This window comes from Aythya fuligula, chromosome 7 (assembly GCF_009819795.1).
Source record: "Aythya fuligula isolate bAytFul2 chromosome 7, bAytFul2.pri, whole genome shotgun sequence".
Classification (NCBI taxonomy): Eukaryota; Metazoa; Chordata; class Aves; order Anseriformes; family Anatidae; genus Aythya; species Aythya fuligula.
In genome coordinates, this window is record NC_045565.1 from 4,655,392 (window position 1) to 4,668,602 (window position 13,211).

Consider the following 13,211-nt stretch of genomic DNA (forward strand, 5'->3'; position numbering starts at 1 on the left):
TGGCCTCAGTCTTCTGCAGCAATGTGTGCTTGTGCAGCATAGAAGTAATTACTAAACTGAGCTGTGCGGAGATGCTTTTGATTCGTGCTATTTTACCTGACTGGGGTCAGGTTTTGAACAAGTATTTTTGGACAATAAAACTCTTCTCTGGGACTTCTCAGAAATGAAAAGTAGAAAAGAAGGAAAATGAGGAAGCCACAGAGCAGATTCTGTGATGAGAAGGGAGAAAACAAATAAAAAGCATAGCCTGTCTGGCTCTGGGGAAGAAAAGGGGGAATTTAGCCAACCTGATGAAATTTTGAATGTTAATTCATGAGGGAAATCCAGGTACACGTGATAGATTTCACTTGAGGAACAAAAATTAAATCTGGATATCTTCTGGGGAAGAAAAAAACACTGCAAATGAGAATCTATATGACACATCTGTAATTTGTACTCATCAACCTGAGTACATGTTTCTCTCATATGAGACAGGGCAACAAATAAAACTTTGCGTACAGCAGGATGAAATAAGAAAAGAATTATTACACTACTAGGAAATTAGACAGCCATTGAGTTAATCTGCATGTAAGTTTGGGAGACAGTCCAGGCTCTGAAACAAATATAAAAGGACTCCTCAGGCTGAGGACAACGTCCAACAATAACTCCAAAGCAATGATTAATAACTTCCATCGTGCTTCGGGTGGACTGCAAGTCCTGGAAGGATTAGAGGACTCTGGCTTGGGAAGGAATTCTGAAATTGTCTGATCTCACTGTAAAGTTGTGCTGAAACACTGAAGTAGTTCGGAACTGTCTACCTGAGCGTGACCTTGTCGTTATAAACAGGCATGGCTCCTGAATTTGAAAGCCATCCCTTTAATAAATGGTATGCTATCCAGAGTTTTGCTGTGTGCTTTGGAAATGTAAGACTAACGTTAATCCCTTAAACATGCAAGAATCAACTTAAATAATTGATCTTAACTTTAAATAATTAGGTAATACAGTCTAAAAGAGCTGCTGATAAAAATAACTCTGAGTGATGAAGAAATTCTCTTAAGAGTGAGAAAGTTTTTCAAAGATGGAAAGAGTTGAATAAAACCATTTTCTTTCTGTCGTAAAGGTTCAGCCTCTATCATGCAGATTCTGATAGTGGAATTCCCTCAAGATTCTGCAAGTGAAACATGTCGAGTTTATGCCGTTCTTTCTGACTCAGAAAAGCTGTCAAGACAGTAAGCCCAAACCTGCAGACGGCACATTGCTGCAGCTGGCCAAGATTAGTAACTCAGGGCATTTATGCACATTGTGTGTGTTTCCTGTAGTCACACAGCGCAATGGCTGAACGTCACCATCACGGCCTCTGCCCTGCCCCTTGCCAAAAACACAAAGTTCCATGGATTATGAATTTAGAAAATAATAGTATTAACCTGTACATGCTACTTTTTGCTGTAATAAGGGATCAGTCCTTGGTTCTTTCAATTTTGCCAGTTGTAGGTATGATTTCAGTCCTGAGAAATTAATAATGTTAATCTGGCAAAGATTATGAGCTTCAACATCAGAACAAAATTAAATGGCTTGTGGAAGAGAGGAGTTGAAATTAGACTATCCAGTAGCCATCGTTCCTGACTGCAAACTGGAGGAAACAATTATTTAAATGGATATCCTTCCACATTAATAGTGGCCATCAGCTCTGCTCATACTATATAAACATAAAAAACCAGAAAGGTTTGTGTAATAGATAATGGAAACAAAGTACAAAGAAACTTACTAGGGGGAGAGAAGAACAATACCAACTCTATAGTTTTAGGTAAGCAGAAGTAAAGAGAGTTCTGCTATACAGCTACCTTAAGCATGTCAGATATGGCTGTTAAATTTTCTACTAATATAAGAATAAAATACTAGCTTATGTGTACCAGAAAGGAAAAAAAAAATATTGATAAATGGTGTCTGTAATGTGCTCAATTTACTAATGTGGACAAGAGTTTAGAGTATTGGTTTTGCTTTTTAAATATTAAAAAGAATATGGAGAATGTGCAATTAGATGAGATAAGCATTGTATATTCAGTCAGGTTTTAGGCCACGTGAGGCTAGCACTCTTTGGAGTAGAGTGGGGATTCTGAAGGAGTCACAAGGCTGACTATTGGGTATTGTCCATTGTTCGTGATCTTCTTTGGGAAGAGACTCTGACCATTATTTCAAAGCCATTACTGTATCCCCCGCTGGAAAGCCCGTAAACCTTGAGAGACTCCTCTAACCCGCCATGTCTGCATCGTATGGAGAGCTGGAAATTACACAGTGCTAAGACAGGACTATCTTCTGTTTTTACCTAGCAGCAGAGATCATGGTGAGGAGGACCTTTATGGTGCTGAAGACAGCTTAGGTCTGCTTGGTAGAGCAGGTATATGTGATGTCTTGGCTAGGTTCCTAATTGTGCCAAGTGTTTTGTGGAAACACTATATATTAAATAGGGTGTATTTGTCACACACCTCTTGCCAGTTTTTGTTAATTAATGTTAATTTTTACATTTGTGCTAATGCTGAGAGCCATTGAAATCCGAAATTGTTACAAAATACATATTAAAGATTAAAAATATATATATATTTAAAAAATGCATCTTTATATAGTTTCATCATAAAGCCCGTTATTCTGGACCAATAAACTTTAGAGATGGAAATGTTATTTTTTCTCTCCATCAATACTGGCAATTCCTCTTGGCCTGTATTGGACAGAAGCGGAGACGAACCACCAGCCTGGAGCCAGCCTCTCGGCTGGCCGCAGCACAGTAGTACTGCAGCCAGCAGATCCCAGTGGGGCTGCACTCTGTTTGAACACGAGGTAGAAGTCCCAGGACGTGATGGCACTTTATCTGAACCATTACTGATTTCCTTCTACCCATATATTTGAATTTAATTCTGTTTTGTAACATCTGTAATGTTTTCCTCCTAACCAAAACATTGAGCCTGACTTTTGTTCAATATTAATTTCAGAGGAATGTGCACCTCCGTACATTACCAGGACACACAGTTTTATATCTTTCTAACATGTATAGACCCTATATTGAAAATGTTTATTTCAACTGCTGTTAAATACAATTTCAGAGTAGTTTTTTTTTTTCTTAATTAAATGGAGTGCTTTGAGTTTGTTTTCATAAAAAGGTTCTTAAAAGAATATATGCAGTTTCCTTCTGTCACCCCTCAGTTTCAGTATCTGTATGCTAAATGTATTGTCTGTAGTTTATCCCACTTTTTTTTCCTCATTCCTGAAAGCATGTTGAAAGAATGTTTTTTAATCCATCACTATTTATAAATTAATAGAAGACAGAATAGTTCTTCTATATTCGGTAAAGCAGTTAGACATTCTCTGTATTTATGGAACAAAGAAACAACACTGACAGAGACAGTCCTTTGTGAGAATGTGGAAGAACTCTGCGTTGTACTAGTTTGCCAGCTAACAGATGTAAAGCAGTTTTAGGGCATGATGTAAAGTTCATCAAAGTCAACGGAATTATTTACCATTACACTTACAGACTCTGGATGAAACTTATTTGTGACCAGAATAAGTCATTTGAGGAGAGAGCAGTTTTATTCTACAAATGAGCACAACTGCAGTGTGCCAGGACTAGAAATTGGGAGCTGACATAAACCGAACAAGTAATCCCCCAAAAGATTTGAAATATCTAGTGTGTGCCAATTAGGTGCAAGACAGAGCGAGTCACATGCAGCCATTTGAATTTACCTGGAGTATGTTGCCAGATACTTTTTTAACTCTGAGCAGTTACTTGCTAATGCACAAATTGTACTTTTGTTCTGCAAGGGACAGGATCTGTAAACGCACTTTTTCCTTCTGTCATAATTTGGGGTAAGGTGATAAAGAATTTTGGTTGTTTCACAGGCTTAATTTCAGATAGACCAAATTTTGGCAGTTACCTAAAAACCTTTGATGCAGTGCTTCCTGCTGGACCATGCAGTTAGGCAGCTGCTGGGAAACACTTGTATAGAACTGGGCTGTCTGAATCGGAACTGAGTGCTTATTTGATCTGCTTTTTCATCCCTCCGTGAAACACCTTTCTGTTTTATATACCAGCAGTCTGATGGGAACAGATTAAGGCGGTAATTCAGCAAGGTAATTATGTATGTAGTTTGTCATACAGATACTCCTAGAAAGGTAAAAATAACCACGCTGAAAAATTTGTAGTCATCGATATCTTTCATATTAGAAAGTACGTATGAAAATACCATAAAAGGTGTTTTATTAACTGAGGAAAAGTAACTTACGCTTTGGTGTGCATTTTTTTTAGGGAACAAAACAGATGCTTTAAAACCTGGAATAAAAATGGAGACTTCCGATCACCTCTATGCCATGAAACATACTTCAAACACTACTAAAAATTGCTCCCTATTGAAACAGTACTCGGCTTCCCCCCCTTTCAAGGTGGATAGTTTACATCCCTATTCATCGTTAGCACATAAGCCTGGCCTAACAGCAGTGACTAATATTCAACAAGATTTTTCAGTTCCCTACGGGTATTTTGAATGCAGTAGTAAGCAACCTCACGTGACACCTTATATTAATTGCAAGAACTTTGATGTGTCGGTCAAAGATTATACTGGAATTTTGCTGAATGACAAGATGAATGGTGTGCCACCAATTCTTCCAGAGGTCACTGCTCCAGGCCCCCCAGCCCATACAGACCCCCTGCCCAGTATACTTGAACATCAGCCAGACAAGCAGAATTGTCAGCCTCAGTTGGACAATTCTCCTTCTTCGCAGATGATCGGCTCTTGCGATCTGTCAGTAGCACAGAGCTCTCCAGCAAGGGACGCAGTTGGAAATGAAGCTGACTGCTCCCACGGGTGCCCAGTGGAGAAGGGTGGCTCCCTTCGAGAACAGATGTGTGATTTTGACTGTGCTGACGAAAAGCAGAACAGTGCACTGGGACAGCCGACTGATTCTGAAGAAAAAGCTGAGGAACTGTGGTCAGACAGCGAGCACAATTTTTTGGATGATGACATTGGCGGTGTTGCTGTGGCACCTTCTCATGGTTCTATCTTAATTGAATGTGCAAGACGTGAACTCCATGCTACCACACCTATTAAAAAACCCAACCGCAATCATCCCACACGGATTTCCTTAGTTTTCTACCAACACAAAAATTTAAATGAGCCAAAACATGGGTTAGCCATGTGGGAAGCAAAGATGGCTGAGAGGGCAAAAGAAAAAGAAAAAGAAGCAGAACGATTGGGAACAGAGAATACTGAACTGAACTCTAGCAGCAGGAAAACAAAGCAAACAAGTGAAAACAGAGAGATTTTTTACGAAGACAATGAGTTCAACCAAATTCCATCACGCAGAGCATTAACAGTAACTAAAGATAATGTAATAACAGTATCTTCTTATGCCCTTACACGAGTTGCAGGGCCTTACAACCATTGGGCATAGGTTTTAGTATCAAATGCCTCCTCTTGGTGCAGCATTACGCAGTGTTTCTTTAAGGTGCTGTTAAAGAACAAGTCTCGTGTCGTTTACTATTTGCTCATCTCAACCATTTTAAGGCTGAGGTAAAAAAAAAAAAAAAAAAAGGGGGGGGGGGGATTTCTTCTTAAACTGTGACTTTAACATTTGGTGGTGCTCAAGCACATTTTAAGCAAAAAAAAAAAAAAAAGAAAAAAGAAAAAAAAAAGTTGTATAGTTTTAATACATTCTAAAAAAGATTTTGTTTAGGTTATTAACCTTGATTGAAATCATTCAGTTTATTACCTTTAGGAATTTATATTTTGGTGCTTTAAATCAAGTCTGTTTACTACAGAAATCATTTATAGGGATTTTAACAGGTTCACATTTTATGGTGTTAAATCAAGTTATTACAGTAATAGCTCTACACAGCTCTTGGTGCTTAACCACATCAAACAGTTAAAATAAATAAGCTGAATTATTACTTCATGGTGCCATTGCTTTAACAACTTCCAACCATTGCTATATAGTCCAAATTACAGATAAATATTTTAGAAAACCAATGAATTTTTTTTCTCTAGATTTGTCATTATGTATGAAATGAAGTTATTGGCAATGATGGCTGGAAGTTGTTTTTAAGCTGTAAATATATATTTTAAAAGCACTTTCTATTTTTAAAATTAACTTGAAATAGTATAGTATAAGGATCATATTGTCTAAGGTTTGTGCATACTCTACAGAAGAAATCATTTTATTCTTGCTGTGTAGAGTTCCATATTGTTACAGCTGCAGTATGTATGCTAATAGCATGTGATTGTTTTTAGACTTGCCCTTTTTCATGGAAGATTTTGTTACATATAAACAACAGTTATGAAATACGGAAACATTATTTGAAAGAGAGTGTACAAACATGAAATTAGGAGACATCAATATGTGCGTTGCTATTGGGGAGTTAAGATTATTTTTTTTTAATTTTTTTTTTTTTTTTTTTAAAGGCAGCATATGTTATGATTTCTTTGAGCAATAAGTGCATAAGTCTCATTCGTTTGGAGCATTATAAGTTAACATGACAACCAAATGTTCCCAATGCCTCAGGGGTAGGATTGTTTTGGGATAAAAAATACCCCCTAGAGTTGCCTTATTCTATTCTGAAACAAAAAATATTAATTTGAAGAAAATACAAAGGAAGTGTTGGAAAAGAATGAAATTTCTAATATTTAACAGCAAATTTTTCCTTAAGAAGAACCCATCTATAATGTTCACCAGCTAAGTTCAGTTTTTTTACAAAACTGCTTTGTGAATTTTTAAGTGATTTCTACATTTCATGTAGAAAGGGTTGTATTCTTTCTTCCAAACATATGAAATTTATGTTCTCCATTTTTGTTGAAAAAGTGACATATCATGAAATGAGTATTCGCTGGACCAGAGGAAAAACAGACACTCCATTGCTTTTAAATGCTGTAGCATCCCACTCTTCTTTCTGATTCTCCTCTCCTATGTATTTCCTTTTTAACCTTATTTATTTAAACAAATTACCAAATGACAACGTTAGCTAAGGACTGACCTCATCCTGCAACTTCCTCCGTGAGAACAGTTCTGCGTAGCCATACCTGCCCAGTCAGAGCCAGGAGCACCGCGCAAGCCAGGACTCCTGTCGTGACTGAGAGCTGCAGGATCAGGCCCCAGAGACGAAGCTGTACCTTAATTCTGCCTCGGGAGTCCTCCCCGGCTGGGTAACCCATAGGCATAACGAGGTTAGAGTTTTCCAGTGTGAAAATATACTAATAATATACTTGATAATATTATAATGTAGTGGTGCTGTAACAGAGGAATATGAATTATCTAGATCTGCTTTATTTAAAACCTAGACAAGGTGCTTTTTCCTTGAAAAGTTGAACTGTAAATGCTCTATCTACAGTTTTGGTACGAAAAGTACGTAAATTGTATTTTTAACACATAGTGCCAGTTAGGACCTTGGTGCTACAAATACTTCGATACGGCCGTTGATCAATGAGACTGTTCTCCTGTACAAATGGACACACACCTAGTGTTTGCGGGAGCAAGGTCTGAAGTAGCAATCACTATGTAATGACCCTGGGTTCAATTCCACAGATTCCTGTCGAAATTAACAAAAATGTTGATGGCAGAGGATGGCCGAATTGAACCCATTCTTTGTATCTTACCTATTTTAAGTAAAATTTGTAAAAACCGGGTATGCTGCAAATCTTAGTTCAAAGCTTAATATTAGTTCAAATAGAGGATATGAAGGGATTGTAAATAATAATAAAACAGAAACAATATTATGCCATCATTTTGTACCAGCAGTTTTATGCTTCTTGACTACGTAATATACAGTATACATCAAATCATTATGGTATTTTGTGTGCCTTAGATTTCCATTTTGAAACTTGTATATTTTTGGTGAGCCTAAGACTAGTAAGAACTCCAGCTGTCCATACAGTAAGTAGTACTGTACATTCTCTAGCTATTCCATTCATGTATTTGCTATCTGAACACCCTTGTCCAACACCACGATCGATCATTTGCAGAAAAGATGAGTTTATTGGTTTCACTGACAGTGCTGATAGCTTTGGGTTGTGTAATACAAATTCAGAATATCATTCAGCACTCCCATAGGAGTAACAAGTTTTGTACGCAAAGTAATGTTAGAGCCATCTCTGACTTTAGGAATGTTCAGATCGTTACAGTGGATCAGTTTCACTTGAATCTTCCCCTGTAAATGTCCAGATTTTACTTCTGTGTGGTTAGAAACTTCAAGGTGAAAATGTTCTATTTAAAAACCAGCAGCTTCCCTCAAAGAAGTGAGAAACTGAAAGGTGGATCTGAAATGATACCTCCAAACACAGCCCCTGGCAAGTCACTGCTCCAGTGACTGCACCAGTAGACTTTCAGCAAGTCCAGGTCTACCTTATTTGAAAAGGCAATTTTAAGAGAAAAGTTTATCTTAACATAAGAGTAATACTATTAACTGATAGGTGCTAAAGCTCAGAGCTACTACTTTATTAAGATTACTTATATGAGAAAATATATTGTCTGTACAATAGGTGCTCTTTCCTTGGCTGTTCATAACATAACTACTTTCTCAGTGTGTATCTAACAGGCTGGCCGCTTCTGGTTACTGCTGTGGCACGTGGCAGGTTGTGAGTCGGGAAGCTCATATTTTCTATTGCTGTACTGCGGTATAGAAAATACAGCCTAGTACTGTTTTTACAACTGTGTGCTATTTATGGTAACATTTCAGAATATCTATCAGTCTTGTACACAAATTACGTGGTTTTGTTTTGAGTAAGGTTATCATTTTATAACAGTAGTTGTCTCTTAAGATTTGTACATCTGTGGGTGTATTGCTTCCCTTTGCAGCCCACGCCACCACTTGCGTAGTTTGCTTTTATCCCTTAACAAAGGCCTTTGGGGATGGCCAGATCAGGAACTGGATCCAAAGTTAAGGTAGCTGACTAGGGCAGACCCACGCATTTTATTTGGTTTCCAACAGCTGGTATTGTACTCAGTGGGAAAAAAAAAATAAAATAAAAAGGATTCAGGTATGGGCTGGTGGAGGGATATGGTTGTCTTTTAACTCTTTTTCCCAGTTCTCTAGCAAAAACTGTCATGACCCAACACGGGACACCTTCGATTTTGCAGAAGAGATGTCTCTCACCCCCTTTCTCTACTGGGTCCGGCACCACCACAGAGGGAAAATGTAGTGCCTTCAGCAAGAGCCAGTTCTGAGTCCCTGAGTCCCCCTTGGAGTTACTGCAGCTGTGCCCAATTACAGACTGAATTTTACTCAAAGAATTTCTCCATGTTACTGTTTCTAACAGGCTACCTTGTACTACAGAAAGTAGCAAAAATTATTTCTAGAAATATTTTAGTCACGAGATCCAAAAAGCTTTGAAAGAACTTACAAATACTTGTGACCTAGTTCTAACAGTTGTATGCAGTTCTGTTTTTCGTAAGACCTTTCTAAGCTAACTCTTTTACTTAGGAATAACTGCTGTTAAAAGTCTTTATCTTACCTGACAGCACCTCTCTACACTTAGAACAGGAAACAATTGTATCTTAAGCAATGTTTCATTGTAAGCATGGGTAAATGACACATTCGTTAGTACTAACGATTATTTTTAACATACAACCATTTGTGTTTTTTTAAAAAGATGTTTTTAATATCATTGCAGTATTACACTAAAATTGGTGGATGAAATTTGGGTCCTGTTTACATTGCTGCAGCCCTGTTGACTGCAATGAGCTCATTTATCAAGCTTTTATGTGATTTTCATATTTAACTGGATGGATATGGATACAGTTGACCAAAGCCCATGCTGACTCAGACCCCTGCAACAATACCACAATTAATAGTCTTGCAAGGACGTACACAGAAAGACTTGGGATTGATGTCCTTTTGGTTAAGTGCAGAGGTTACATTGTTTGTAGCACAAGAAGTGATTAGTGGTGTGTAGAGAGGCATAATGCCTTCACATCGAGTTTCAGGCATACAGGCAGGTCTCCTTCAGACCTGATTCAGGCTTATGTTGACAGGTGGGGTTTTTTTGTGATTTTTTTTTTTTCTTATTTGATAGGTTGTTCAATGACAAATTTTAATCGAAACATGCTAACAAACTGCATCTTCATGATTTTATATTTAAAATGTAAGGTTCAATCTCACCCTTTCACTTCTGATGAAATTTCTCTCTGTGAAATTAGCTCATTTATCAATCAGTCACCAGCCTTATAACTATGTGATTATGCCTTTTTTTTCCTCCATGGAAATCCTGTAACTTTTAGTTCATACAAGTTCACAGAATCATTAAGGTTGTAAAAGACCTTTAAGATCATCTGGTCCAACCATCCCCTACCACCAGTATCACCCACCAAACCATGTCCCTAAACACCACGTCCAGTCTTTCCTCGAACACTCCCAGGGACGGTGATGCCACCGCTTCCTGAGCAACCTGTTCCAATGCCTGACTGCTCTTTCTGAGAAGAAATGTCTCCTCATTTCTAACCTATAGGAAATAACCATATCCTGAGAAACTACAAAAAGCTAAATTGCATGTCTACTTCACACTTCCTGTGCATAAGAGCAGTTGTATTCAAAGTAAGGTCTTTGTGACGTATCTTCCATAAAATTGGTGGTGGTGTATTTCTCACGTGTAAAAAGCATCTGTCCAGCGGTGCCCCATGAAACTTTCTGTCATGTGATCTTAAATAAGTAGTCAGAGACAAGGAACAGTCCAATCCCATGTAGAAATATAGCCTGGCTTTCTTACTTCTGTCAGGTGGTGATCTGACTTTCAGGAGAAAGTGCAGAGAAATATCTTTCCGTACAATTAAACTGCAGAGAAAGTTTCCATTGATGATTGTGACACCACAGGACTGCACTGCAATGTCTGCGTTACAGCGTTGTTCCTAACCAGCAAGAATGTGCCGTTGTGTCACACAGCTGTGGGTACGCGTACAAATTCAGCTGTTTCCACAGTTCCTCCGGGGACAGTCATCTTTCCCTCGTTCTCTGCCTAAGTATATTGGCTTTTTTAAGGAACAACAACCAAAAAAAAAAAAAAAGGGTGAGAGAGTCAGTCACTCTCTTTAATCTGTGTAGACAGTCAGAGGCAAAGCTGTGAAAGGTACAGTGGACTTCAGAAACAGCCTTCTCATGTACACGTGTTGTGGTTGCTAGGGTGCTTCTTTATACTGACACCTTTTGGTGTATGTAATTTTAAATACAAAAACTTCTTGAAGTCCATGATACATTTTTATCCTTCTTTAATTAAATAGAGTGGCCAGTGTCAAAACTCCTGAGGATGTGGCTACTCAGTACGGAAACTGGCTCTAGTTTCTTCTGAACTTCCCTGATCCTTAGTTTTCAGAAGTTGTGTAAATGGCGCTTCAGTATGTTGCTGCAAAAAATGTAGAGATTTATACTTGAGGTTTTTTCAGAGAGCAAGGATTTCTAATCATAGTATCTGATCAGGCAGCCACCAGTATGCATATAGGTCACATATTTTTTCTAAAGTGTTTGAAAATTGATTTAATATTTATTTTATTATTGCCCTGTTAAAACATTTTTGGTCGTGTCAAAAATGAGGAGTGAGCTAAATTTTTTGCTTAATATTGTCCTTTACATATTTGCTTCCTAAATTAAGACAACTTAATTCTCAACATGCTGCTGTGTCATCTCTGAAGAACGTTAAATTGGAGTAGTGTCAATGAGTAGGTGTTGCTTTCTGCTCTATACAGATGACACCAAATACTACAGGCAGCTTTCTCATTCCTTAGTCTCCTTGTGGATCACCTGTTGTGGTTAGCTGTTTTCACACTCGGCACTAGATCGCATTCTCACCTGCTGCTGAATGCTTTAAACGCTTACAACTGCTCCAGAAGTTCTTCCTGTCTCTGTGCAGACCTACTTCAGTGCTCAGCAGTAGGAGTAGAGATGTCAGCCTGCTCGTGAACACTCCCCACAGCTGTCGCTACTTTCTATGTAGATCAGCCAGTCTTCATCATCTCAGGAATATCATATGAATTTATTCTCTTTGTGACTGTCCCAAAATCTGTTTCTTTGTCACCTCTTACTCTATATAATGCAGTTCTCATTTTTTCATTCTTTCTTTATTTTTTTTGAATTCATGTTCTCTCATATGGAACCTATAATATTGGATATTTTTTCATTTCAAGAAAGAAGGACATTTCATTATCTTTCTTCATCAGTATTTTCTTTTTTTTTATTTTTTTTTAAATATTTTTCCAGTTAACTCTCAGATCTCTTGCTGTAGTTGTTACACTCTGTTCTTCTGTCTGCAAGTAGCTAAACAAAGACCCTTTGCTCACAGTTGAAGACTCCTGTTGCTAGCATCTCTGTGGAGTGCCTTCTCTTCTTTTGAGTTACTCTACCAGCTCTGCTCAGATTTTGACATGACAGGTGCTGCAGACCCTGCATAATTACAAGAGCAGGAGTATTTCTTTACATCTTCTGGTTATATTCCCGTGCAGAGATAGTTCTCGTCCTTGTGAGAAACCTTAGTGTTGTGCAAGTTCATGCCTTAACTGACAGGACTGCTTGGAAAAAAAAAAAAAAGAGTGGGAACAATGGATTTTTTGGGTTCTTCCTCTGTAGCAGCAAGTGGAACTGATTGAGCTTGAGCAGAAAACAATAGTAATTGCCTTTTATAAAAGGGTACAGGAGCGTTGGCATTGTTTTTTCTCTTTCTGAGACGCAAAGACTTTAGGATCCTTTTTCCAATCCAGTTCCCCAGTTCACCCCAACATTGTTTACAGTGCTTAACCACATACTTGTAACTTCAGCTTTTAAAGATATAAGATGCTTCTTGATGCTGTATCCTGAATTCTTCTACAACAGCAACTTCTCTCTTTTCTACTGGACCATGATATATGCCATTTTCCACACATAGTTACATGAAAATGCTAGAATCTTCCAACAGTGTACTTGCAGTGAATGCAAGACTGGGGTGCTAAATAACTTACGCGAAGGTGACTTGCTCTGTTTGGTGTGACAGTGCTGTTTTTAACACTCCGCACACCCTACCAGCTTTCCTCATAAAATGAGAGTACACAGGTGGTAGACCTCGAAGAACTGTGTAAGAAGGAGGAGAGATTTGTCAGCTAACCTACAGAGAGTTGCCAGTTACAGCAGATGAACCGTATTCCAAAGAAGTGCTGTTGCAGTGGAGCAAGGGAACTGCTAGTTTGATGTTCGGTATTGCAGTTGTTGCGACAGAACATTTTAATGCTGTTGTGGAAAGTTT

General features: G+C 38.2%; 1 protein-coding gene across 2 annotated transcripts in view; it reads left to right on the plus strand.

The window, feature by feature from the left end:
- The window catches only part of TET1 (tet methylcytosine dioxygenase 1), a 56,157-nt gene extending 50,519 nt beyond the window's left edge, over nt 1–5,638 (plus strand). For both annotated transcript variants that reach the window (XM_032190759.1, XM_032190760.1), the window contains one exon: nt 4,274–5,638. In XM_032190759.1, coding sequence (XP_032046650.1) covers nt 4,274–5,415 — 1,142 coding nt within the window. In that variant the 3' untranslated portion in view covers nt 5,416–5,638. The remainder of the gene's footprint in view (nt 1–4,273) is intronic.
- The last annotated feature ends 7,573 nt before the right edge of the window (nt 5,639–13,211 follow it).